The 27,827-nt window shown below is 40.8% G+C and overlaps 1 protein-coding gene across 3 annotated transcripts; it reads left to right on the forward strand.

Moving 5' to 3' along the window:
- The first annotated feature begins 678 nt into the window (after positions 1 to 678).
- On the forward strand, positions 679 to 27,827 carry LOC139548932 (alpha-2-macroglobulin-like). Of its 3 annotated transcripts, none has more exons than XM_071358902.1 (35): positions 679 to 875; positions 1,475 to 1,655; positions 1,984 to 2,140; positions 2,395 to 2,447; positions 3,367 to 3,387; positions 3,719 to 3,884; positions 4,004 to 4,088; positions 5,040 to 5,190; positions 5,321 to 5,441; positions 5,793 to 5,902; positions 6,049 to 6,219; positions 6,465 to 6,698; positions 6,910 to 6,976; positions 8,641 to 8,786; positions 9,397 to 9,546; positions 10,904 to 11,053; positions 11,264 to 11,348; positions 15,287 to 15,443; positions 17,541 to 17,766; positions 17,930 to 18,056; positions 18,185 to 18,306; positions 18,394 to 18,445; positions 18,524 to 18,607; positions 18,742 to 18,918; positions 19,828 to 19,903; positions 20,123 to 20,279; positions 20,439 to 20,513; positions 20,912 to 21,074; positions 21,378 to 21,568; positions 21,850 to 22,065; positions 22,528 to 22,652; positions 26,414 to 26,504; positions 27,051 to 27,119; positions 27,277 to 27,382; positions 27,483 to 27,827. In XM_071358902.1, the coding sequence occupies exons 1-35, from the start codon at positions 790 to 792 to the stop codon at positions 27,521 to 27,523; spliced, it is 4,389 nt and encodes a 1,462-aa protein (XP_071215003.1). In that variant the 5' UTR covers positions 679 to 789; the 3' UTR covers positions 27,524 to 27,827. The 3 variants fall into 3 exon arrangements, with proteins under 3 accessions (XP_071215003.1, XP_071215005.1, XP_071215004.1); XM_071358904.1 differs by having other exon boundaries at positions 15,320 to 15,443; XM_071358903.1 differs by having other exon boundaries at positions 680 to 875; positions 15,290 to 15,443.

Here is a 27,827-nt window from a genome sequence, read left to right on the forward strand (position 1 = left end):
CAATAAAGACATGAAAACGTATAGTTGTTTGTGTGTTGTTAGTTTAAGAAGACTGTGTTTGTCTATTGTTGTGACTTATATGAAGATCAGATCAAATTTTATGACCAATTTATGCAGAAATCCAGGTAATTCCAAAGGGTTCACATACTTTTTCTTGCCACTGTATCTCAGTATGTGTATTATTTATTTATATTATTTATTATTTATAGTCTTTTTTGCTCATCTTTATCAAGGGATCCAATAATTTTGGACCCCACTGTATATTATAAAGGGGCGGCAGGTAGCCTAGTGGATAGAGCGTTGGGTCAGTAACAGAAAGAGAGCAGGATTGAATCCCCGAGCTGATAAGGTACAAATCTGTCATTCTTCCCCTGAACAAGGCAGTTAAACCACTGGTCCCTGGTAGGCCATCATTGTAAATAAGATGTTCTCAACTGACTTGCCAAGTTAAATATATATATATTTTTAATATGGACAAAGTAAAAAACAGGCATTGCATGCAAACTATTGAGATGTAATCAGGTCATAGTGCAAGTCAATGTCCTGCACTGTACTGTATGTATATTGATGGTGCATGTGTAGTCTCCATGCCAGAGAATCTGCCAATCACTGAAAATCACTGTTATTGACACAAATTGGTCAAACATTCACAAGGCTTTTACCTCAATCATTCAACCTGGCTACACCAGTTCCTCTGCTTGTCCTCTACACAGTGCAGTAGGGAAGTCTTGCCAGTAGGAATACTGGGACATAGGCTGACTTGCTGTTTTTTATTTCTCTCATTGAGTCATGGTTCCTTCTGGGCTTCACGTTTGGAGATGGATACTGTTCGCCTGCTTTCACTGGCTTTGTGTCTGTCAAGAAACTCCTAGACCGTAAGTAAATCTGCACAGTCAGTTAGAATTTAGTCATCAGATGTGGTGTCTCGTCCTGAGCAAATTTAGAACTGTTTTTCATCTACCCTTTCTGCAGATATTTGTTCTGTGTATTTCACCTATAAGTATAGGCTTTTTAAAAAGGAATATTTTTTTTAATCTTAATTATTATTTTTAAAATCTTTTTGGTCCACCCCTCCTCTTTGGAGGACAAAATAAACATTGTTTTTACAGCTTTTTATTTTGTTGTTACATGTACTCTCTACACACATTTTACATGCATGGCGCCGCAGGAAATGCAGACGAGCATTGTGTTTGACATAAATTAATTGAAAACCTGCATTAACACATGGTTATATTAACAGTATTGCACTTTTCATGCAACCTGTAGCCTACTTTTGTCCAGCTAATTGCGGAACCACATATCAAGCAACATTATGGACAAAACATTCAAATCGTGTTGCTGCAGGATTATTTTGCCATAACAATATTTGTGAAATGAAGATACTACATCTGTAGTTTCTTGTTTAGAGGTGCACTCTCATTTTGTACTGATTTTCCTGTATGTTTGCTGCTGTGCATGCATATGTTCTCTCTAGGGTTTACATGGTAGCCATTCCTGCAGTGATCCAGGCAGGCTCAGAGGCCAAGCTTTGTGCCAGTCTTCTGCAGCCCAACGAGACCCTGGTCATGACCATATCTCTGATTGTTGATGAGCAGAGCAGAATTCTTCTCCAAGAGAGTTCTGACCAAGAGTTTCACCGCTGCTTCCAGTTTCAGGTCAGCCCAGCACTGGTCGACATCCAGAACCATTCCAATAAGAGTTTACAGTACTTCTCAGCTTTGTGATGCATCTCTTCATTTTAGTGCAATGCTATCTTATTTGATGGGAAATATCAATGTGGTGGCTTACCAAAACTTTTCTGGGATTCAAGCTGAAATTTGACATAAAAAAGATGACATTAACTACTAAAGAAAAATAATTTTAAAAACACACTGATGAAAGGAGAAGTGATTGAATCTTCCTAACCTTGACATTGTTGCAGCACATTCTTACCAACTAAGCCACACTGGATCATATGTTATTGGTCCATTGTCTCCCTGACAGGCCCCTCATGTGGAGAGTGAGGAAGTGCAAAACTTTAAGGTGGAGGTTCGAGGTGAAACGTTTCTATCGACAGAGGAGAGAAAGGTCATGATCAAACCGTACATCCCGATGACATTCATCCAAACGGATAAACCAATCTACAACCCAGGACAAACAGGTAATTTTACACAGAGCCAGTGACCTACACAATTAGTCTCCTTGCTCTATCCAGAGTAGCTGTCGAAAGTTTCTTGCAAAATTCTGGTAACTTTCCCGAAAATCCCAGGTTTTACAGAAATCTCGGTTGAAAGATTCCTGGAATCTGTGAATCCTTCAACAGGGATTTCTGGAAAATCTGGGAAAGTTAGCTAAATGATGCTTCTAAATGTCTCATTGAGTGCTTGTCTTTGTCTTTTCATTGTCTTTTTACAGTGCAGTTTAGAGTGATCGCCTTGGATACCAATTTTAGCCCTGTCAATCAGCTGGTGAGTCTTGAAAATGTGAATAATTGAATCTTGAAAACAATGACCTCTATTTGGTCTTCATTTAGATCAGTATCTCAATTACTTAAAAAAAAGACAAATACAGAAGAATCTCAAGGATCACTTCACATTACTGTCTGATAGATGTAGCAATCAGCTATCATGTAACACTATGTACGATATTGTCCAACCAACTCAACTCTGCGGCCTTGTGGTTAGTGTTCTCCTTGAGAATGGAAGGTTTAGGGTGTCAAGCCTTACCAAAGAACGGGATCAGATGCCTCTCTACTAGGCACTGAACATTAAGGGGATGGATTGAGGTTAATGCCCAGCAATAGACTAGCGTCCTGTCCAGGCTCCTTCTCTCTACAGAAACAGGACATAAGCTCCTGCCTTATGGACAGGGACAAGGCTTATTATGGACAATATACTGTAAATGGTTATTTTAATTCAGTAATCAACTAGCCACAACATGTTATACTCATCTCGTTAGTACTTCATGAACAATAAGACTTTGGAAATGGGAAATGTTTTGAACAACTATGGGGCAAAATCCAAATCTTTAGGCCATGTCTGTTTGATAAGGCTACACAAACATTTGAGACCCATAGCACACAGTGCAAAGGTTCTGCAGAGGTTCTCTAAATAAACCTGCGTGGGTGGATGTTAGGGTCCTCAAACATTCACCACAGGACATGGGGTTTTCAATCCATTTACTGTAGGTCAGATTGGAATGTATGAGATCTACTGAATTTATATTAAAGTCCCAGTGCAAATACTACTTGTGATATTTAGTTGAAGAGACGAACCTAAGCACCTGCCTAATTCCTATAGTTGTAGACAGCTTTGCTCCTCTGTTCATTTTGGGGGAATTTGAGTTATTCATAAAACATTAACCAACCTTTTGTCTTGCCCTTCACAGTACAATGTTGTGGAACTTGAGGTAAGACCCTTATTAGTCTGTCAATTTATGATGACTGCCACTAAATACTACAACACGATAAGACGATGACTCCACCAGCTAGGTAGGTCATCATTCATTTCCACATGGCAGTTACCAGAGGACTCCATATCAGCTTTATGTGAACACATCAGGGCCACCTTCAGTAAGCAAACTTCAGAACATTGCAGATAGAAATGTCATGAATAGAACTGACGTGACTCCTTATTCTACATGTCAGACAGGCATGTTTGGCCTACGTAACATGTTTGTATCTGAACGTTCCACAGTGTTGTGCCCTGCTAAATGTGTCCCTTGTTCTATGAATAAACAGGATATTCATCAGAACAGGATTGGACAGTGGGTCAATACATCATCTAGTGGCAACATTCTGCAGCTTTCTCACCCGCTGAACTCTGAAGCACCTGTAGGATCCTATGCTATTGTAGTGTGGATTGGTGATAACAAAATACACCATCACTTCAAGGTAAAAAAATATGGTAAGTTGAGCTTCTTTATTTTACCTTTCATGCTCGGTAATATTATGGATCTGACAGTTGAATCAATAAATCACAATTCAGGAACATTCATGAGTTAACTGCTGTTCTATTATATCTAGTTTTGCCAAAGTTTGAGATCAAAATGAACCTCACCGATGAGATCAGCATTGTTCAAGAGGAGTATAAAGTAGAAGTGTGTGCAACGTGAGTCTACACTATCGCCGTTTTGCAATGCACTGTTGTTATGTGTAACTCCACTAATGTCACTGTCTAATTAATCGCATTGCGCTAATGCAGACCTTGAGTCAAATACTAATTTAATTATTTTAATTACTTTTGCATACATCTCAAAGTAAGTATTTACCGAGTGGCGCAGTGGTCTAAGACACTGCATGTCAGTGCAAGAGGTGTCACTGCAGTACCTGGTTCAAATCCAGATTGCATCACATCTGCCTGTGATTGGTCCCATAACGTGGTGCACAATTGGCCAGGGTAGGCTGTCACTGTAAATAAGAATTTGTTCTTAACTGACTTGCCTAGTTGAATAAATACAAAAAAAATACAAGTAATTCAGTATTGGCAATACTGAAATACAAATATTTTAATACTCCATACATTTCAACCCATGTCTGTTTGGTCCTAGGGGTATTTGAAATAGTGTATTTGGAAACAAATACTTAAATATGCATGTATTTGAACCCAGATCTGTGCTAATGACAAAAACTAATTGAAGACCTACAATGCTACTACTCCTCAATGTTATAAATTGCTTCTATGAGTACCCTGATAATTTAAAAGTTTGAGACAGTGGCATTTACATGAACAGCTGGGCCTTTAGTCATAAAGCATCTCAGAGTAGGATTGCTGATCTAGGATCAGGTCTCCCTCCCCCTGTGCATGTGACACAAACGATTACACTGATCCTAGATCAACACTCATACACTGAGAGGCTTTATCAATACAGGTCTAGATGCATTGACAATGTTGAAAGTACTTGACTTAAAGAAAGCCTGCAGGTATAATGCATTTGAACTTGTTGTAAGCACGCATGTATGAGCCTTTGTAATGTCTCATATGAGGTTTATAATATACTATGTCTCTCGAAGTAGGAAATCTATGATGTTTTTGATGCTTTTCATTATGAAATAAAATCAGATACACGTATGGACAGCCTGTACCTGGAAAAGCAGAGGTAGAGTTGTGCCGACTTTTAAGGAACGATGTATTGATATCAATGAGATTTGATGTGAAAACTCAACAAGGAGTTCCTGATTATACAGCCCCCTGCCACAAAGAGTCAATAGAGGTCTGTATGCTTTCCTGTAGAAATTATCATCAGTATAATTGTTTTCACCAACATATTACATTTTAATGTGATGTGGTTAAATGTATTTAAATCAGTTCTTAATATCTGTGGTTTTGCTTGCTTTTCCCAGATGGACCAAACTGGCTGTGCTTCTCATGTCTTCAACATGTCCATTTTCACAAAGAATGCCGAACAGAAAATGCTCATAGACAGGCTGAGTTTTAATGCAAAAGTAGAGGAGGAGGGGACAGGCAAGTAATTTATCACAACAATTTGGAGTTGGGAAATGTGATGACAACATTTGCCTGCAGTCAAATGAAAACATATTTTTTTTATTGAGAGTGAAAGGCATGATGTCAATCTGTTTAATTAGATTGTGGAGACCTGTGTTTGACCTTCGGTGCAACACCATAATGTTTTATATATATATATATATATATATATATATATATATATATATATATGTTTTTAATCATGTCTTAAAATCTTGTGTAAGCTGCACTGCAATTGAGTTTCTGCATTGTGAACTGTCGTTGTGCATCATGGTGGCATGTGTTCTTGTTAAATAAACCATCCTATTCTCATTTGTTTTCCTTTGACAGGTATTACACGGTCAGAGGAAAAACACATAGCGCTCTCCTATGTGATTGGAAAACTCACGTTTGTCGACACACCCAAAATCTATGAGCATGGATCAATTATCGAGGGCAAGGTAAGTCCAAATCCAGTGTTATTGTTCCTTGTACTTTGATGAATTGTGGATGCCATTTGTTCTTTGACATTCCTGTTTGCTTAACTACTAAGGGTAGGTAACAGTGACAAACAGATGTAGCATCACATTCCTCCTTTTTTCCTCAGATAAACGTTGTTCACTTCAACAACACACCTATCTCTGACATGTTAGTCTACCTGTTGGAGAAGAAAGGCTGGTCCTCACATCGTCTCCAGAACCTAACCACGGACAGTCATGGTATTGCCAGTTTCTCCCTCAACACAACCACTATGCCCAAAGAGGATATTAACCTCATAGTAAGTATGATTCCTTCTAAGGTTTTGAAAGACTCAGACTCTTTATGCTCAATCTCAAATCACCCCATTGACCCTACTCCCTGAGGTCTATCATGCTCTTGTGGAGATCTGAGAAGATTCCATTGGTATAATAAGCAATATGGTGAAACTTCCACCTAGCCTATTAGAGGGTGAGTTGGAGCTCTAAGGGTCGATTTGGGATTGGGCCTTTAGTTATACTCTCTCTTCCCTCTGTTGATTTCCAGGTAAGCAACACACCAGAAGCGGAGAACACTAGATACAGGGTCCCCTATTTCAACAGTGGGCAACACATACTCTCACTGATCCAGCCCACTGCCCCTCACAGTAAAACTTCCAGCTCTCTGGCTATTCAGAAGATAGAGAAACCACTGGCATGTGGGGAGGAAGTGTCAATCACCATCCAGTACGCTATCGTAGGGGAGACCGTCCCAAAGGGCTCCGTGGATGTCATCTACCTGGTGAGTAGAACCAGAAACAAGTTGTGACAACCTGCAAACTCAGGGTGCGTCCAAAATGACAGCCTATTCCCTTGTGCACTATTTTGACCAGGGTCATTTCAGACATAGTCCCAGCCTCTCACCTTTAAAGGAAGGATGCCGTATACAACACCAATATTCCTCATCTCCTTCTTCCTGACTTGATTGGGGAAACTGTTTTTCCCTCCTCCAGGCCTTATCCAGAGGGGCGATACTTCAGCATGGACATATGAAGGTTACTGTACAGCAGGGGAGTCCTGGTGAGGAAGTTTTATTAAGTCATTCTGGACCTACTGGGAGGTGCTTGATGACAATGACAGTGTGTACGGTTACATGCGATTATTGTGGATAGGCAGATTAATATAACACTTAGATTAAAACGTTTACATGCTTTGCAAGAAGAACACTTTCCCTAATAATCCTGTTAACATGGAAGTCTGAAATCAGGCTACTGATAAATAATAATAAAAAAATATTTGATTCTGAGTTCGGACATATAAAGTTTGTATGTGAAAACTACTTCTAAAACACATACATTCAAACTCACTTCCCTCGCGCTAAAGAAGGCAGATCGCTCAGCTGGTGCTAGCACATGAGCAGTTCAAATATACTGCTGGAACACCATTAAGGTGTTTACATGTTTGCATCGCCGAATAAGGTATTTACAAATACTAATAATTTGAATGATTGTACAGAAAACCAGGGGCCTCATTCATAACCGTTGCATAAATTTAACACTAAATATCTGCGTGCACCATTTCTGAAAAGACTGCACATACACACAAATATTGAGATACATAAACTTGGTGCATGCCATACATACGCATGTTTCTGATTATACATCAGACCTGTTATAAAACTGTGCGCGCATCAACGAGCATTATAACTCCGCCTAGAAAACGCTCATCGTTCACCTTTTATGGTATTGGAATTAGGCCAAGACAATAGCTACAGGAAATAGTAATGGCGAACTTGATCAAATGTCTTTGGAGGTGTTGCCAGAATTATTTATTTTGCAGTGACATTTGCTGTAGGGTACCAGGCCATTTCTGAAAGACAAAACCAATTGAAAATTCTTGTGGACCTCTAAACAGATCGCGGGTCGCAGTTGTAAATGATAACTTGTTCTCAACTGGCATACCTGGTTAAATAAAGGTGAAATAAAAAAATATCGTTTGAATGCAATAATATTTTGCATAATTTTTTTCCAAAACAAATATGCTGCACTGCCCACGAATTCTGAAACATTGTCTAAAATGAAAAGTAGGTACAGTAGGTAGTACAGTAGGCCTACTTACAGTGGTAGCCTCCGCACTTCAATACAATCAACTGCTGTTCACCTGTTAAATTATACTGTATGTTATAAACAGCGCTCCCTGTCCAATGCGAAAAGTAAAAACGTGAAATTACAGTATAATAGCCTATCTAATAGGCCCAATTACATGAGCGATGCACATGGTAATTTCTTGTATGGCTACTTCGGGAATATGAACTCATTAGTAGTAGTATTATTATATTTAGCTACCTGTTTTTTGTTATGAATAAGAGTGTCATATATTCCTGCACAAGGCTACTTTTGCCATCTTGCAATGCAGTACTTCAACCACTAGAAACTGTGCGTACGCATGGTCTGAAGTTTACAGGAGGATAAGCACATTCTCACTTCAAGTTCAGTTTTTATAAATACCAACTTTTGAGTGGAAACTGGGCATGCATGTTTAGGGGCATATTTTGTGCATACCCAACGTTTTATATGCCCATGGTGTTTTAATCGGTGTATGCTTTTTTTGAGTTTGGCTTTACGCCGATTAAGATAAAGAGTAAGGTGACTATTGCATAATCTGTTTTCAGCCATAATCAGTTTAATATCGAATTATTACGGTGCATGTAAACGTACTCAGTGTGATATGCTCTTGCTTTGCAGTAACTGAGGGTGAAGTCACCTTGAAGTTGGCAGTGGTTCCAGAGATGGCGCCGTTGGTACAGGTCCTGGTGTACAGTTTGCTACCCAGCGAGACTGTAATCGCCCACAGCATGAATTTCCCCACTGAGAAATGCTTCAGACACAAGGTGTGTGTGTGTGTATGTATGTATGTGACATATGGGTCGTTTATGAATTCGAAGGACCAATAAAAAACTTAGGTGCTGGATTTTAGGCTGGAAGCAACCACCACAGGTGTCCGTTCAGAACACGAGGAAGCAGTAGTTCTAGTTCAAGGGTTTAATGAAGATCCACACACAGAAATACAACACCACCCTCTCTGATACTAATTGTGGTTCTGTAAAGAAAAAATAGGAGAACTTAGGCTATAGCACAGTATGGGAAAAATATGCCTATTTGCATGTCAACAAACTAAACAAGCTGTGGACCCAAACACATGCTAGATGCACAAATAAACAATAGAGCAATGTAGAAAGATCAACACATTATGAAACATAATAAGCATGAGCGACCTACAACCGAAAACAGCCTAGCACGACAGACAAACGCTAACACATGCTAATCGCTAATAAGCATGCTAAATAGTAATGCATTCCCGACGACAATGCTAATGCTAACGCTAAAGGGAGTACGCGTGAGCCACTTTATGAGGCATGAGCCACTTTAACACAAATGGTACATATTTACAACGGACACTAAAGGTGTATCATGTACACTTATGTATGTCCTGTGTGCCAGGTGTTTGTGGAGTTCTCACCCTCACAAGCAGTCCCAGGGGAGAAGAACACGCTGCAGCTCTCGGCCCAGCCCGGCTCCCTCTGTGGCCTCAGCACTGTGGACAAGAGTGTTCACATCATGGAGCCAGGGAAGAGGCTGGATGCTGACAAGGTAACAACTCACTGAAGTGAATGTCAACCACCATGTAAACAGCTTTTGTGGTGCTGGCCACAACAACCAGCTTCAGGGGAATAAGAAGTACCTATAGCAGATATGGAGTGGGTCTGTTCACAGTGGGCCATTTGGTGTGCTGGAAAGCATATCCCAATTGGTACTTAAAGTGGAAATGTGAGTTATAGATCTACGTGAATGCAAGTCTAAGAAGCAGTATATCTGTTCTATGTGTGCTATTTCTATTTTACTTTTGGTTTTGTACACCATCTTCAAACAGCTGAAACACCAATATTTTGGATTATGGAAAATATATTTCACAGTGGTTTAGATGGTACAATGATTCTCTACACTATACTCACATGAGCCAGCAGCATACACTACCGTTCAAAAGTTTGGGGTCACTTAGAAATGTTCTTGTTTTTGACAGAAAAGCATTTTTTTTTTTAAATAACAGAAATAGAATGTAGACATTGTTAATGTTGTAAATGACTATTGTAGCTGGAAACGGCAGATTTTTTAACGGAATATCTACATAGGCGTACAGAGGCCCATTATCAGCAACCATCACTCCTGTGTTCCAATGGCATGTTGTGTTAGCTAATCCAAGTTTATCATTTTAAAAGGCTAATTGATCAATTCAAAAACCTTTTGCAATTATATTTGCACAGCTGAAAACTGTTGTGCAGATTAAAGAAACAATAAAACTTGTCTTCTTTAGACTAGTTGAGAATCTGGAGCATCAGCATTTGTGGGTTCGATTACAGGCTCAAAATGGCCAGAAACAAAGGACTTTCTTCTGAAACTCGTCAGTCTATTCTTGTTCTGAGTAATGAAGGCTATTCCATGCGAGAAATTGCCAAGAAACTGAAGATCTCGTACAACGCTGTGTACTACTCCCTTCACAGAACAGCGCAAACGGAGCTCTAACCAGAATAGAAAGAGGAGTGGGAGGCCACGGTGCACAACTGAACAAAAGGACAATTACATTAGAGTGTCTAGTTTGAGAAACATACGCATCACAAGTCCTCAACTGGCAGCTTCATTAAATATTACCTGCAAAACACCAGTCTCAACGTCAACAGTGAAGAGGCGACTCCGGGATGCTGGCCTTCTAGGCAGAGTTCCTCTGTCCAATGTCTGTATTCTTTTGCCCATCTTAATCTTTTCTTTTTATTGGCCAGTCTGAGATATGGCTTTTTCTTTGCAACTCTGCCTAGAAGGCCAGCATCCCGGGGGTTGCCTCTTCACTGTTGACATTGAGCATTTCTTATTAGACAAGTCCAAGTAGTCACTGCCTTCTGTTTGGTGCCCAATGAACAAGGTCATTTCACGTCTCCTTATTATCTCATTCCAGATATTTGATTTGTTACCAGTCAAGGAGACAACATACATTCCCTACCAGCTTGAAGATCCAGTGTCATGTTTACGTGTAAGACCAAGGAGATATGTAATACCATACCCAGGACCAACTGACCAAAAAAATGAACCTTTTCAAGTTTTTCAGGTAACTTCTGCCTTGTTTTCTCTTAACTTGAAGCCTGTTTTCCTCTCTCGTAAGAATCAGTTACCATTCTGTTACCATGCATTCATCTTCTTAAATTATACATTTCTAAAATAGCCTTTTTGAGTAAAAAAAATACTTACAGAATAGAACAATTAAACGGAGACATTCATTAATATTGAGCTCCCTTGTTTGTGATTCTGATATTTCTAGAACCTGGGACTGAAGCTGGCAACTAACCTGGTTATAAGAGTACCTTCCTGCCTAAGTTACAAGGGGAACGAGTACCATCGCTATGGTGAGATGTCCTCCTTACCACGTCTTTGGTGAATCTTGGGAAATGTATGGTTTTTGTTATTCTAACATAGCTTGTGTTAGGTTCTAAATAACAGAGTAAAAACGGACAACTATGAAAAACTCAAGCCAAGTTTATTCACCCAATGGGTCAGACTGCTGAACAGACAAAGACATAGTCACACAAATCAAATCAAACTTTATTTATCACATGCGCCGACTACAACAAGTGTAGACCTTACCGTGAAATGCTTACTTACAAGCCCTTAACCAACAGTGCAGTTCAAGAAGAGTTAAGAAAATATTTACCAAACTAAAGTAAAAAATTATAAAAAGTAACACAATAACATAACGTTAACGAGCTATATACACAGGGTACCGGTACTGAGTCAGTGTGTGCGGGTACAGGTTAGAGGTAATTTGTACATGTAGGTAGGGGTGAAGTGACTATGCATAGATAATAAGCAGCGACTAGCAGCAGTGTACCAATCAAATGGAGGGGGATGGGGGGGTCAATGTAATAGTCCGGTGGCCAATTGATTAATTGTTCAGCAGTCTTATGGCTTGGGGGTAGAAGCTGTTAAAAGTAGCCTTTTGGACCTAGATTTGGCACTCCGATACCGCTTTCTGTGCGGTAGCAGAGAAAACAGTCTATGACTTGGGTGACTGGAGTCTCTGACAATTTTATGGGCTTTCCTCTGACACCGCCTATTATATAGGTCCTGGATTGCAGGAAGCTTGGCCCCAGTGATGTACTGGGCCGTACACTACCCTCTGTAGCACCTTACGGTCAGATGCTGAGAAGTTGCCATACCAGGCGGTGATGCAACCAGTCAGGATGCTCTCGATGGTGCAGCTGTAGAACTTTTTGAGGATCTAGGGACCCATGCCAAATCTTTTCAGTCTCCTGAGGGGGAAACGATTTTGTCGTGCCCTCTTCACGACTGTCTTGGTGTGTTTGGACCATGATCGATCGTTGGTGATGTGGACACCAAGGAACTTGAAACTCTTGACCTGCTCCACTACAGCCCCGTCGATGTTAATGGGGGCATGTTCGCCCCCCCCCTTTCCTGTAGTCCACGATCAGCTCCTTTGTCTTGCTCACATTGAGGGAGAGGTTGTTGTCCTGGCACCAGTTCTCTGACCTCCTCCCTATAGGCTGTCGCAACGTTGTGATCAGGCCGACCACTGTTGTGTCATCAGCAAACTTAATGATGGTGTTGGAATCGTGTTTGGCCACGCAGTCGTGGCTGAACAGGGAGTACAGGAGGGGACTAAGTACACCCCCCTGAGGGGCCCCAGTGTTGAGGATCAGTGTGGTGGATGTGTTATTGCCTACCCTTACCACCTGGGGGCGGCCCAGTCAGGAAATCCATGATCCAGTTACAGATGGAGGTGTTTTGTCCCAGGGTCCTTAGCGTAGTGATGAGCTTTTGTGGGCACTATGGTGTTGAACGCTGAGCTGTAGTCAATGAACATCATTCTCACATAGGTGTTCCTTTTTTTCCAGGTAGGAAAGGGCAGTGTGGAGTGCGATTGAGATTGCTTCATCTGTGGATCTGTTCGGGTGGTATGCGAATTGGAGTGGGTCTAGGGTATCCGAGAGGATGCTGTTGATGTGAGCCATGACCAGCCTTTCAATGCACTTCATGGCTACCGACGTGAGTGCTACAGGTGGTAATCATTTAGGCAGCTTACCTTCGCTTCCTTGGGCACAGGGACTATGGTGGTCTGCTTGAAACATGTTGGTATTACAGACTCAGTTAGGGAGAGGTCGAAAATGTCAGTGATGACACTTGCCAGTTGGTCAGTGCATGCTTTGAGTACATGTCCTGGTAGTCCATCTGGACCCGCTGCTTTGTGAATGTTGACCTGTTTAAAGGTCTTGCTCGCATCAGCTACTGAGAGCGTTATCACACAGTCATCCGGAACTGCTGGTGCTCTCGTGCATACTTCAGCGTTACTTGCCTCGAAGCAAGCATTAACGGCATTCGGCTAGTCTGGTAGGCTCGCGTCACTGGGCAGCTCGCGTCTGGGTTTCCCTTTGTAGTCCGTAATAGTTTTCAAGCCTTGCCGCATCCGACTAGCGTCAGAGCCGGTGTGGTAGTTTTCAATCTTAATCCTGCATTGACGCTTTGCTTGTTTGATGGTTCGTCTGAGGGCATAGCAGGATTTCTTATAAGTGTCCGGATTAGTGTCCCGCTCCTTGAAAGCGTGACTCTACAGTCCTGTAGAGTAGCATCCGCGCCATCTGACCACTTCCATATTGAGCGAGTCACTGGTACTTCCTGCTTTAGTTTTTGCTTGTAAGCAGGAATCGGGAGGATAGAATTATGGTCAGATATGGCAAATGGAGGGTGTGGGAGAGCTTTGTATGCATCTCAGTGTGTGGAGTAAAGGTAGTCTAGAGTTTTTCCCCCCCCTCTGGTTGCATATGTGACATGCTGGTAAAAATTTGGTAAAACTGATTTAAGTTTGCCTGCATTAAAGTCCCCGGCCACTAGGAGCGCCGCTTCTGGGTGAGCATTTTCTTGTTTGCTTATGGCCTTATAGAGTTGGTTGAGTGTGGTCTTAGTACCAAGATCGGTCTGTGGTGGTAAATAGATGTCTACGAATAATACAGATGAGAACTCTCTTGGTAGATAGTGTGGTTTACAGCTTATCATAAGGTACTCTACCTCAGGCGAGCAATACCTTGAGACTTTAATATTAGACATCGCGCACCAGCTGTTATTGACAAAAATACACACACCCCTCGTCTTACCATACGTAGCTTCTCTGTTCTGCCGGTGCAGAAGTGAAACATCAGTGAAACATAATATATTACAGTTCTTAATGTCCCGTTGGTAGGATAATCATAAACATAGGTCATCCATTTTTATTTTCTAATGATTACATGTGAGCAAGTAGAATTGATGGCAATGGGAGTTACTCGCTCGCCTACGGATTCTCAGAAGGCAGCCTGATCTGCGTCCTCTTTTCCTCCGTCTTTTCTTCACGCAAATGACGGGGATCTGGGTCTGTTCCCGGGAGAGCAGTATATCTTTCTCGTTGGGCTTGTTAAAGGAAAAAGCTTCTTCCAGTCTGTGGTTAGTAATCCCAGTTCGGATGTACAGAACTTATTTTTGGTCATAAGAGACGGTAGCAGCAACATTATGTACAAAATAAGTTAAAGCATAAGTTACAAACGTGAAAAAACTAACGAAATTGCACAATAAAATCAAATCAAAGTTTATTTGTCACGTGCGCCGAATACAACAGTGAAATGCTTACTTACAGGCTCTAACCAATAGTGCAAAAAAGGTATTAGGTGAACAATAGGTAAGTAAAGAAATAAAAACAACAGTAAAAAGACAGTGAAAAATAATAGTAGCGAGGCTATATACAGTAGCGAGGCTATATACAGTAGCGAGGCAATAAAAGTAGCGAGGCTACATACAGACACCGGTTAGTCGGGCTGATTGAGGGTATGTAAAAACGTCAGCCATCCTCTTTGGCACCATAAGCACTGGTATTTAACCCTTCCTCCTATGCTGGGTGTCCTCCTTACACATCGGAACAGCCAGTACACCTCTGTTGCTTGACAGAACTTTAGTGATATCGGTTATTACTCAATTCATCTGACTTGATCTCGGCACAATCTCCTCACTCCTTCCCAACTCACAGCTGTCCTGTTGACTTGTACCAGACTGTGGCTCTTCTCCTTTCCAAAGGATCCCTGATGTCTAACAATAACATATTCTGACAGAATGTAAATGTTCTACATTCCCCTCTCTCCCTCAGTGACATGAATAAGGATATTTCATATTTTCAAGTTTAGAAGTCAGAACCCATCACCTGGTTAAACCAGTCTGAACACTGCATGCATCACCGTTGAAAGCAGCATTCAGTCTGGTTTGACCAGGCTGATCTTAACACGAGAATGACTATGTTTTGTTTCAGTAGTATCCTACAGACACTCCTCTCACCCTATAGCCATGGACAGCCTTTTAAGGGGTGAAGCTGGACTTCCTGGAAGATACGGAGCCCCTCTGCCACCCATACAGACAGTCCGTACGTTCTTCCCCGAGACATGGATATGGGATCTTGTGGAAGTTGGGTAAGAGCACTGCACAGTGAGGCTGTTGCCTTATAGATAGATGGGTTGGCTGACAATGTCACAAAAATAATGCGCGCTCATCGTTGAGGCAGAAGGTTGTGTGATGTTATGATTCTGAACGGTCAGCTAGTTAGCAACAATTACAAGAAGCTGCCATATGGGGAATAGTCGGTGGCTCGTTTCAGCTCGTTGTATCTTGTTATTGATAACATGTCTTGTTTTGAGGTGTTTTGACTCATGTCATGTCTATGCTAATATGGCAAAAATTCTCTAGCTAGCTAACCAACAACTGTAACGATGCATTTGAGATACAACAAGTGCTCATTGTACAAATGTATTTATGTTTTCAATAAACATTTGGAGGCCAAATATAGTTTACTTGTTGTCAACAATCTAAGCCAACCCCGTCTATTTTGCCCCATAGTTGCGTACGTGTCGGTTTTGTTGTAAAACAACCAACCCGCCTATATCAAAACATACATTAGTGGTCCAGATTAGGAACCTGTACCTCATTAAACTGCATTACAGAGTAGAGGTGCGTGGTGTAAATGTATAATTTTTTTTACATTCAACATCACTCCGCAAAGGGAAATATAGTATTCTTTCTAACAAAGATATCTACATATATTTCAGGATGTTGTGTATCCCTGGAAATAATCAGAATTAATGTAAACATTAGTGTATTGAAAACATAGCTTGTCCCAATTTTTTTTATTTTGGCACAACTTACCCCACGGTACAGGGTATAAGTAAGCTGCCTACAAATTTCTGTACTGAATGAAATATTACCACTACCTTTTTGAAAACCATAGCTTGGTTTCCATCCGATTGGGGACAGATTTCCATGCAAATATTTTTAAAAATCTGCATAAAATCAATGTGCGTATTTGCACACCAGAGATGTTTCCATCAAATTAACTATGATGAGATTATTATGGACATTATTTTTATTTGTCAAATGACGGCCAAGCATCGGTCACCAGAATAAAACCCTCAATATTTATTGGAAAGGAGCATCAACCTCATCACCTTGCACTTTCACCACCTTATGAAGTTCTTCATAATTTATTTCATCTGTAGCCTAATGAACTACATGCTTTTCCTAGTCGTAGTGGGAGGACCACACACCATGTCATCGCATGATTCCAAGTTTTACTTAGATATGATGGTTATTATATCAATATTTGCGCATAAAAGCGTTTCTACCGCCATTTCTCGCATAATTTGTTTTACTGACACGATAAGGTCCCACCTTGTCTAGCATATTTTCTGGGGTCAACAATTGAAAATTTTTACAGACAAATTATCTGTTTCCATCAGGCCATAAAAATGTTTATCCGACATACTTTATGAGCGCAAAACGGTTGGATGGAAACTTGGTTCATGTCTCTCTATTTCCGAAACACAATTCAACACAAACACAACAGCTTTTTTGTCTTTTAAGCGTTTTAAGCATTTTTTTACACAAGTATAAAACCTAACAAACGCTTTGTACTTAAAAAAAAACACTTAAACACAGGCCAGGCCTGTTACGTCATATCCCAGCGATAACGCCATGCATTAAGCCTGTTCAGGGTTGGGCGGATTACTTGAAAAAATGTAATCCGTTACTGATTATAGTTACAGTACTTGAAAAATTAATTAATCGGCAATGTAATGGATTACTCAAAATGAGTGATGTAATCCGATTGCATTTGGATTACTTTTGGATTACTTTCACCCTTATAACCAGATATTTTAAAACGCTTAAAAACTTTAATCTAATACAGCATTATTTTATTTATTAACGTGAGTATTTCCAAATTGGAACTAGTGTGCTATCTATTCAATGTAGCTTATAGAGACCCCAAATGATGTATAGAACACTGACTTGGTAAAATATCTGTTTTTTGGACATAAGTTGCTTACCACTTTTTCCATGTGTTTTCTTCCTTTACAGACTCCATCAAATGATGACCTCTTACTAAATATTTGGTTAAATTATACATTTTGTGTATGGTTTCCTAGAAACAAGTGTGGCTCAATTTACCCCGTTGGCTAAATGTTTCTATTTTCACTTAGTGGCTTTCTGTTTGACCTCTGACTTCTTTATTACAGGGAATCTGGAACACTAGACATTCCCCTTACAGTCCCAGACACCATTACCACCTGGGAGACAGAGGCATTCTGCCTGGCCCCTGGCGGCTTCGGTCTGGCTCCTCCTGTGGAGATCACTGTCTTCCAGCCTTTCTTCCTAGAGCTCACCCTGCCCTACTCCATCATCCGTGGAGAGCATTTTGAGCTGAAGGCCACTGTGTTCAACTACCTGTCCAAGTGCATCATGGTACGGCACTGCATCATGATCGTTTCTTGAGTTGTTTCTCGAGTTGTATAAAATGTTGTGTTTTGTTGCAGTTTGCCTAGTCAGTGTTTATTTATTTTTTATTACACCCAGTGTATCAGTCTTGGGATTTCCATGTAATCTTACAAGTGTTCCTCTTGGGCAGGTTTCTGTGACTCCGGCTCCTTCCTTAGACTACACTCTCACACCCCTGAATGATGTCCAGTATTCATCATGCTTGTGTGCCAATGGACGAAAGACCTTCAGTTGGACAATGGCACCCTCAGTCCTGGGTAAGTCACCAGTCTCCATTCAACTGTTCAAACAGCAGAATGGATGTTAACCTGAGTTGTGTACTCTCAGTCACCGTATTGGATGTTCTGTAACCTGTGTTGCGCTCTGTCTGTCAATGTGTGTGTAGGGGATTTGAATGTGTCCGTTAGTGCAGAGGCTGTCCGGTCCCACGCTGCATGTGACAATGAGATTGTGAACGTACCAGAGAGAGGACGCATCGACACAGTCACAAAGAGCCTGCTGGTGAAGGTATGTAGTCTACTGCTGTTATGGAACTTACTGATGTACAGATACCATCTAGTGCCTTTGACTGAAAATAAGCTCCTCTCCTCTCAGGCAGAGGGAACAGAGAAGACCGACACCTACAACTGGTTGCTGTGTCCAACTGGTCAGTAATGCATGAACGTTGAATGTTCACTGTGATTGAACTGATCATCTCCATTCATCTTATCATCTGTGTCCACAGGAGAAGCTCTGACAGAGGAGGTGGAACTGCAACTCCCCAAGAATGTGGTGGATGGATCTGATCGAATTTCTCTCTCAGTCCTGGGTAATATACCATTGTATCATTTAGAGAGGTGTAGTGAGTTGAGGCATAGTGGTGGGAAAAGCAACCCTTCTGCAGCGATAATGCTGCTGCTTGCTAAAGAGGACAGTCTTACAGAGTCCCATGTTTCTCTGTAGGGGACATCCTGGGTCGGGCCCTCAAGAACCTGGATGGACTGCTGCAGATGCCGTATGGGTGTGGAGAGCAGAATATGGCCCTCCTCGCCCCCAATATCTACATCCTGGAGTACCTGAGGAACACAGAGCAGCTCACTCCAGCAATTCGAGACAAGGCTAACAAGTTCCTCACTAGTGGTAAGAGTCCCTCAAAATATAGATCGTATTGATTAGACACCAAACGGAAGACAACTGACAAACAGGGCTGGATTTGTCCAATCAGAGCCTTTTTTTTTGTTTTCCATTGAAGAAATTTTTTTTTACGTTTCACCACAGTGTGCCCTAATGACTACGACCCTGCTATCATGTAAATGATAGAGCTCCAGCAGAGATGACATCACAGTGTTTTATCAACAGTGCATCACTGACTCAACACATGTAGGGACTTCAGGATGTTTTCCCACTGAAATAATTTGATCAGAGAATATTGAGGATGCATCCCAAATGGCACACCCAGGGTTGGGGAGTAACTGATTACATCTAATCAGTTCCATGTAATCTGATTACCCCCCCCAAAAAATAGTCACTGTAATAAGCTACCAGCTAAAATATTGTAATCGGATTACAGATACTTTTCAAAATCTAGATTATTGCTAACTTAAATTCAGAAAGAATGTTTGCTGAAAAAAACACATTGACACCTTTGTTTCCTCAATGACATTCAATTCAGCATTGAAAAAGGCTGTTTGAGTTTGTTCCACCTGAGGATGTCTGACCACAAGTCACCAAATGTGTTCGGTGGATACTTTTTTATCTTCTATACTTAAGGGGAAAGTCATCCAAAAGTAACAAAGTAATCAGAATACGTTACTGAGTTTGGGTAATCCACAATTTACGTTCATGATGACAATTATGGACAGGTAACTAACGGATTACCTTTTAGAAAGTAATCTACCCAACCCTGCCTATTCCCTACACAGTACACTTATTTTTTCCTGGCAAAAGTAGTGTACTATATACGGAATAGGGTATTATTTAGGGCATACACTCAGTGACTATAAAAAACACTTGGTCACTTTATTGTTCACTCTAAAAACACACCGACAGGTTACCAAAGGCAGCTGAACTACAAGCATTATAATGGTGCATACAGCACATTTGGACAAGGCTCGGGGAATACTTGGTGAGTATAGTGTTTTTCAACTCCTGGTAAACACATTATAACGTAGTTTGTTTCAATTAAGTATTGACCAATCAAATGGCATTGTCTCTGACAGACCATGGATGTGACATAAGTTAAAATAAGCTGTCATTGCATGTAATGTCAAGCTCTAAGTCATGTTTATGACAACCTTATGTGGGTATTATGACGGGACATTCAAATCTAGTTTTCTTTCCTCAGGCTGACTGCTTTTGTCTTGAGATCCTTTGGCAAAGCACAGTCTTTCATTTATATTGACCCGGCGAAAATTAAAGAGTCCACGACATGGTTGGAAAGTCAGCAAGGCAAACATGGGTGTTTCGTCAGATTGGGGAAACTCTTTAATAACAGAATGAAGGTACTTATTGATATCAAATTTATAATTGATAATAAACTGAAGGAAGATGGAAGAAGATGTAGTTGTGTGTCTCATCAGACCAGCCATGAAGTTGTGAATGATGCTTTCAACAGAATTGTAGTTTAATACACATTGTAGTATTTTGACATTGTTTTATAGGGTGGGGTGACAGATGAAGTCACGCTGACGGCCTACATCACTGCTTCAATGCTGGAGCTCAATATGTCAGTGTCGGTAAGTAGCATCTCCAGATAACCATTGTTTCTCAAGACAACGTCCATTACAGGAAACTGATTTAGCCTCCTGTATGAAGTCTGTTGTGTACCTCTTACATCAACTGTCATCTGCAATGCAATAAGTTGTGTATTTAAAATTCAGTTAAATAATCTCTCTCTCAAAGTAGCCTATGCAATAAGTATAAGAATGTGTTACCATAAGCAGATCTAAATGGTATTGCGCTGTTAAAACTGAGTATGCTTAGTTACTACTGTAAGCTAAAAAACTAGATGTGCTTCAGCATGAATGTCTGTAGCCTAGTCCTAGATCTGTTTGTATTGGCTTGTCAGTACAAACAGATCTGGGACCAGGGTAACATGTCTCTTAATGTGCTGCTCTGTTATTTTGTGCTCTAGGATCCTGTTGTGTACGGCAGTTTGTCTTGCCTGAAGAACTCCACCAGTGATTTGTCCAACACCTACACTACTGCTCTGCTGGCCTACACCTTTACCCTGGCAGGGGACATGGAGACTCGGGCCCAACTTCTGCAGCACCTGGACACGGTCGCATTACAAGAGGGTGAGACATATCCTGGTCCAAGATCTGTTTGTGCTGTCTTGACTTAATTGAGTTAGTCAATGGAGTAATCCCAAAAGTGCAAACCCTCCGCCCGCCTGGCACTCCAAATAGGCTCAATCAAACACCCAAAGTATTTTATAGAACACAAATACGATTTGAACTCAGGTGTCTGTCATAAAATTCATTGTGAAGGTCAGTGAAGAACTTTGTATCCTGTATAGTGATGAATAAGCGAGTCCCTATTTTCTCTGTGTGTGTGTGTGTGTGGTGTGTGTGTGTGCACGTGCGCTCCTCATCCCTCAGGGGGTCTCCTGCACTGGACTCAGACCTCCTCAGAGACTTCAGCCTCCCTGGCAGTGGAGATCAGCTCCTACGTTCTGCTGGCTTCCCTCAGTGCCTCCCCTCTGTCTGCCACTGACCTGGGCTACGCCTCCCGCATCGTCAGGTGGCTGGTGAGACAGCAGAACGCCTACGGAGGCTTCTCTTCCACACAGGTATACTTCAAAACACCTCTGTTCCAAAAAGGCATCCGGTGCTGTGCACTAGTAGTGAGGCGTTATTACCTTGACTTTTACCAGATCACAGGTATGTGTGTGCTTCTTGTCATGTCAAGCCTGGTGAGGCTAACTTCCACTGAAGTGGAGCCAAGAAATCATCATGGATGAAATGAGAAAGTCACTCTAGGAACTGACCAATGTAAAATGAACCTTTCTGTAAAATGGGATAGCTCCATTCATTTTGAACAGATTTGTCTGTTGTTGGTGTGTGTGTTTAGGACACAGTGGTGGCCCTCCAGGCCCTGGCTCTCTACTCCACCAGGGTGTTCAGTAGAGAGGGCACCAGCACAGTGACAGTACAGTCTCCCAGCGGGGGACAGCACCTCTTTGAAGTTAACAAAAACAACAAGCTTCTCTACCAGGAGAGTGCGCTGCAGGACACAGAAGGGAAGTACACGGTGGAAGTGAAGGGCAGTGCTTGTGCCTCAGTGCAGGTCAGTGATTATACATCTCTCCTCCCAATCCTATGGTGCCAAAATACGGTTTAATCCATCACTAAAGCTACAGTCTGGGAATGTTTTTCTTCAGCAAAACAGCAACCCTGCGCCACTTGATTTGGTATACAGCTGAGGCAGTGGATGCTGCTGAGGGGAGGACGGCTCATAATAATGGATGGAACAGAGCAAACCACGTGTTTGATGTATTTGCTACCATTCCACTTATTTCGCTCCAGCCATTACCACAAGCCTGTCCTCCCCAATTAAGCTGCCATCAACCTCCTGTGAGCTGAGGGATGGGGCTGGGGAAAAGTAACTCCTCGTGACTCATTGTTATATTCTTCACGACTCAATGGTTATATAATTCAAGAATTGAAGTAAAAAATTATACAGATAGCCAGAGCCCAGACTGTGGATTGAAGAAACCTCTCCTGACTTTTTAAATGTTTTCTTTCCCAGGTGGCGCTCCACTACAACATCCCTACTCCTACTGACAGCACAACGCTCAGTATCCAGGTGAAGACAGAGGTGGACTGCAACAGCAACTCTTTGAGGCCCAGAGTCACGCTGAAACTCCAGTCTCAGTAAGAATGAATGACACATTTACAGGAGAATTATTTCAATACGTTTATTAATGACACTCCAAAGTGTTATTATGGAGCATGTCTTACAGAATGGACTTGACCCAAATCACTTGGTTTCCTATTGGTTATTTCACTTCTAGTTTCTACCACAGGAGGTTGGTGGCAGCTTAATTGGGGAGGACAGGCTCATGGTAATGGCTGGAGTGGAATATTGGAATGGTATCAAATGGTGTTGGATGCCATTCTATTCCAGCCATTACTATGAGCCGTCCTCCCCTGTCACGATCGTTATAATAAGTGGACCAAAGCGCAGTGTGATCTGGGTTCCACATCTTTTTATTACTAAGTGAAACTCACAGCAAAACAAAACAATAAAACTCAAACGAAACGTGAAGCTAATAATAGTGCTAACAGGCTACTATCCATAGTCAAGATCCCACAAAGCACAAAGGGGAAATGGCTGCCTAAATATGATCCCCAATCAGAGACAACGATAAACAGCTGCCTCTGATTGGGAACCATACCAGGCCAACATAGATCATTATTCACCTAGATAACCCACCCTAGTCACTGTCACGCCCCAACCAACATAGAAAATAAGCAGCTCTCTATGGTCAGGGTGTGACATCCCCTCAGCAGCCTCCACTGGTTTCTACCTAGGCTTGGATCAGGAACAGTAAGAAAAAACATCTGGCAACCTGGCCTTTTTATGGATAAAATAATCAAACTAGTTTAATTAGTTTGTTTATCAAAATCAAACTTTGATATCCTAGGTAGAGGTCGACCGATTATGATTTTTCAACGCCGATACCGATTATTGGTGTAACGGCTGTCTTCGGGTGAAAGAGAAGAGGACCAAAATGCAGCGTGATGATAATCCATATTTTAATTAGGATATTTAAACGACGAACAAAAACAACAAATTGACAGAAGGAACCGAAAACGCTACAGTCCTGAACATGGGAACACAGAACAGATGAACACACAAACAGGAACAATCACCCACAAACAAACAGTGCAAACAGGCTACCTTAATATGGTTCCCAATCAGAGACAATGACAAACACCTGCCTCTGATTGAGAACCATATTAGGCCAAACAACAAACCCAACATAGAAACACAAAACATAGAATGCCCACCCAGCTCACGTCCTGACCAACTAAACAAAGACTAAACAAAGGAAATAAGGTCAGGAACGTGACAATTGGAGGACCAAAAAAAGCCAATACCGATTAAATCGGACGATTTTTATATATATATATTTGTAATAATGGCATTTACAACAATACTGAATGAACAATGAACACTTTTATTTTAACTTAATATAATACATAAATAAAATCGATCAATTTAGTCTCAAATAAATAATGGAACATGTTCAATTTGGTTTAAATAATGCAAAATCACAGTGTTGGAGAAGAAAGTATGTGCCATGTAAAAAAGCTAACGTTTAAGTTCCTTGCTCAGAACATGAGAACAATGAAAGCTGGTGGTTCCTTTTAACATGAGTCTTCAATATTCTCAGTTTTAGGTTGTAGTTATTATAGGACTATTTCTCTCTATACCATTTGTATTTCATAGACCTTTGACTATTGGATGTTCTTATAGGCACTATAGTATTGCCAGCCTAATCTCAGGAGTTGATAGGCTTGAAGACATCAATGATGTCGCTCTTGCTGCTGGTGATTCTCTGATCCACCTCTACGCAGACGACACTATTCTGTATACTTCTGGCCCTTCTTTTGACACTGTGTTAACAACCCTCCAGGCGAGCTTTCAATGCCATACAACTCTCCTTCCGTGGCCTCCAACTGCTCTTAAATACAAGTAAAACCAAATGCATGCTCTTCAACCGATCACTGCCTGCTCCTGCCCGCCTGTCCAACATCACTACTTTGGACGGCTCTGACTTAGAATATGTGAACACCTACAAATACCTAGGTGTCTGGTTAGACTGTAAACTCTCCTTCCAGACTCACATCAAACATCTCCAATCCAAAGTCAAATCTAGAATTGGCTTCCTATTCCGCAACAAAGCATCCTTTACTCATGCTGCCAAACATACCCTTGTAAAACTGACCATCCTACCAATCCTCGACTTCGGTGATGTCATTTACAAAATAGCCTCCAAAACCCTACTCAATAAATTGGATGCAGTCTATCACAGTGCCATCCGTTTTGTCACCAAAGCCCCATATACTACCCACCACTGCGACCTGTACACTCTCGTTGGCTGGCCCTCGCTTCATACTCGTCGCCAAACCCACTGGTTCCAGGTCATCTACAAGACCCTGCTAGGTAAAGTCCCCCCTTATCTCAGCTCGCTGGTCACCATAGCAGCACCTACCTGTAGCACGCGCTCCAGCAGGTATATCTCTCTAGTCACCCCCAAAACCAATTCTTCCTTTGGACGCCTCTCCTTCCAGTTCTCTGCTGCCAATGACTGGAACGAACTACAAAAATCTCTGAAACTGGAAACACCTATCTCCCTCACTAGCTTTAAGCACCAGCTGTCAGAGCAGCTCATAGATTACTGCACCTGTACATAACCCATCTACAATTTAGCCCAAACAACTACCTCTTTACCTACTGTATTTATTTATTAATTTATTTTGCTCCTTTGCACCCCATTATTTCTGTCTCTACTTTGCACTTTCTTCCACTGCAAACCAACCATTCCATTGTTTTTTTTTTTTACTTTTTTTTTTACTTGCTGTGTTGTACTCACTTCGCCTCCATGGCCTTTTATATTTTTATTTATTTATACATATATTTGTTTGCCTTCACCTCCCTTATCTCACCTCACTTGCTCACATTGTATATAGACTTATTATTTTTTTTTCACTGTATTATTGACTATATGTTTGTTTTACTCCATGTGTAACTATGTGTTGTTGTATGTGTCGAACTGCTTTGCTTTATCTTGGCCAGGTCGCAATTGTAAATGAGAACGTGTTCTCAATTTGCCTACCTGGTTAAATAAAGGTTAAATAAATAAATAAAATAAAATAAACAGCGCTGTGCTTCAAGCATTGCGAATATCTGCTGGCAAATGGAGTAAAGTGCGGTTTGCATGAATGCTTAGGAGCCTGCTGCTGCCAACCACCGCTCAGTCAGACTGCTCTATCAAATATCAAATCATAGACTTAATTATAATAAACACAAAGAAATACGAGCCTTAGGTCATTAATATGGTCAAATTCGGAAACTATCATTTCGAAAACAAAACGTTTATTCTTTCAGTGAAATACGGAACCGTTCCGTATTTTATCGAACGGGTGGCAACCCTAAGTCTAAATATTGCTGTTACATTGCACAACCTTCAATGTAATGTCATAATTATGTAAAATTCTGGCAAATTAATTACGGTCTTTGTTAGGAAGAAATGGTCTTCACACAGTTCGCAACGAGCCAGGCGGCCCAAACTGCTGCATATATCCTGACTCTGCTTACACTGAACGCAAGAGAAGTGACACAATTTCAGGCACCGCATTGATTATATGCAACGCAGGACAAGCTAGTTAAACTAGTAATATCATCAACCATGTGTAGTTAACTAGTGATTATGTTAAGGTTGATTGTTTTTTATAAGATAAGTTTAATGCTAGCTAGCAACTTACCATGGCTCCTTGCTGCCATAATCGGTGTCCAAACAATTAAGATGACCGATTGTTATGAAAACTTGAAATCGGCCCTAATTAATCGTCCAATACGATGAATCGGTCGACCTCTAATCACAGGCATCTCTTTTCTTTCACAGATATCATGGAAAGGAGCTGACCACCAATATGATTATAGTGGATTTGAAAATGCTGTCTGGGTTTGCTCCAGACCCAGAGTCTTTGGGGAGGGTGAGTTTTTGTTGTTGATAACATACGTTTATGGTGTTACCTGTGACCTTTTTCCATGTAGCTCTTTCCTCATCTGTGAACCTTACTGAAACATATATTTTGTCTATGGAATAACTATCTTCAAAGTAAAGACTCTAGACGTCGGTTGTAAGATGAAAGCTTATTTTAATAATAATACTGGTTCACATTACATTTGACCACTTTAGATTCTACTAAACAATAAAAGAAAGTTGCTAGCGAAAGCCAGGATAATCACTTGTCACTTGTACATAACTGGCGCGTTCTTGTTTCTTACTTCCTGTCGCAAGGCATTCTGGTACTTGCAGTCAATACAACAGAAATATGTACATACTGTAGTTCGCTCAATCTCATCATATGAATTATAATACAATTACTCTTATACATACAGTATGTAAATAACTGTAAAAGAGAAATATATTTATATACAGCTCAATTAATTAACTGTAAACATTAACTCTGTAACCTATTAAAGTTACAACATTGTCGATGCAATATGAATAATCAGTGAATGGCTTGTCTTCACAGCTGTCGGGTTCACTTCTAGTGGATCGTGTCGATACTAAAGATGATCATGTGTTAATGTACTTGAGAGAGGTGAGACCAAATCATCCATCAGTTTGAAACAGTGCACATAACACTCTCAATATAATGGAATTAATCTCCTTCAAAGTCAGCAAAACCAAAATTACACTTCTGCTTGGAGGGTTTAAATAAGTGTAACACAAATGTTTTTTTCTTTCTCTCCCAACAGTTACCATCACTATTGCCTTTCAACCACACCCTGGACATCATACAGGAGCTCCCAGTACAAAATCTAAAGCCAGCGGTGGTCAAGATCTACGACTACTACCAGCCGAGTAAGTTTAAATCTAACCTTCCCCAAGTATTTTTCCCTCTCATTTTTAGTAACATTTAGTTCATTTCCTGAGACTTAACTGTATTTTTGGTTTTATTCAGGTGACCAGGCAGAGACAGAATATGTCTTCCCTTGCAAGTAGGGGTTACAAACTGCTGTCCTATTTTAAATCTATAATTATTGGTGATGTTGAATTATTAGTAATTTTATTTTGCTGGCCTGACCGTTATACTATATGTAATATTCCTTTATTAATTTACCTAAATGCTGGCTATTTTGTTATTAGAGAATTCTTTACATGGACCTATTCATTGTATTTGCCGCTTTGAAGATGTAAGAAGAAAATTACATTAACAGAGGTCACACATGCAACCCTTGAGGCATCTTTCAAGCTCTAAAGTAAAGGATGTAAATTACTGGAATTAAAGTTTTTAATTAAAACCTTA

This window comes from Salvelinus alpinus, chromosome 22 (genome assembly GCF_045679555.1).
Source record: "Salvelinus alpinus chromosome 22, SLU_Salpinus.1, whole genome shotgun sequence".
Classification (NCBI taxonomy): Eukaryota; Metazoa; Chordata; class Actinopteri; order Salmoniformes; family Salmonidae; genus Salvelinus; species Salvelinus alpinus.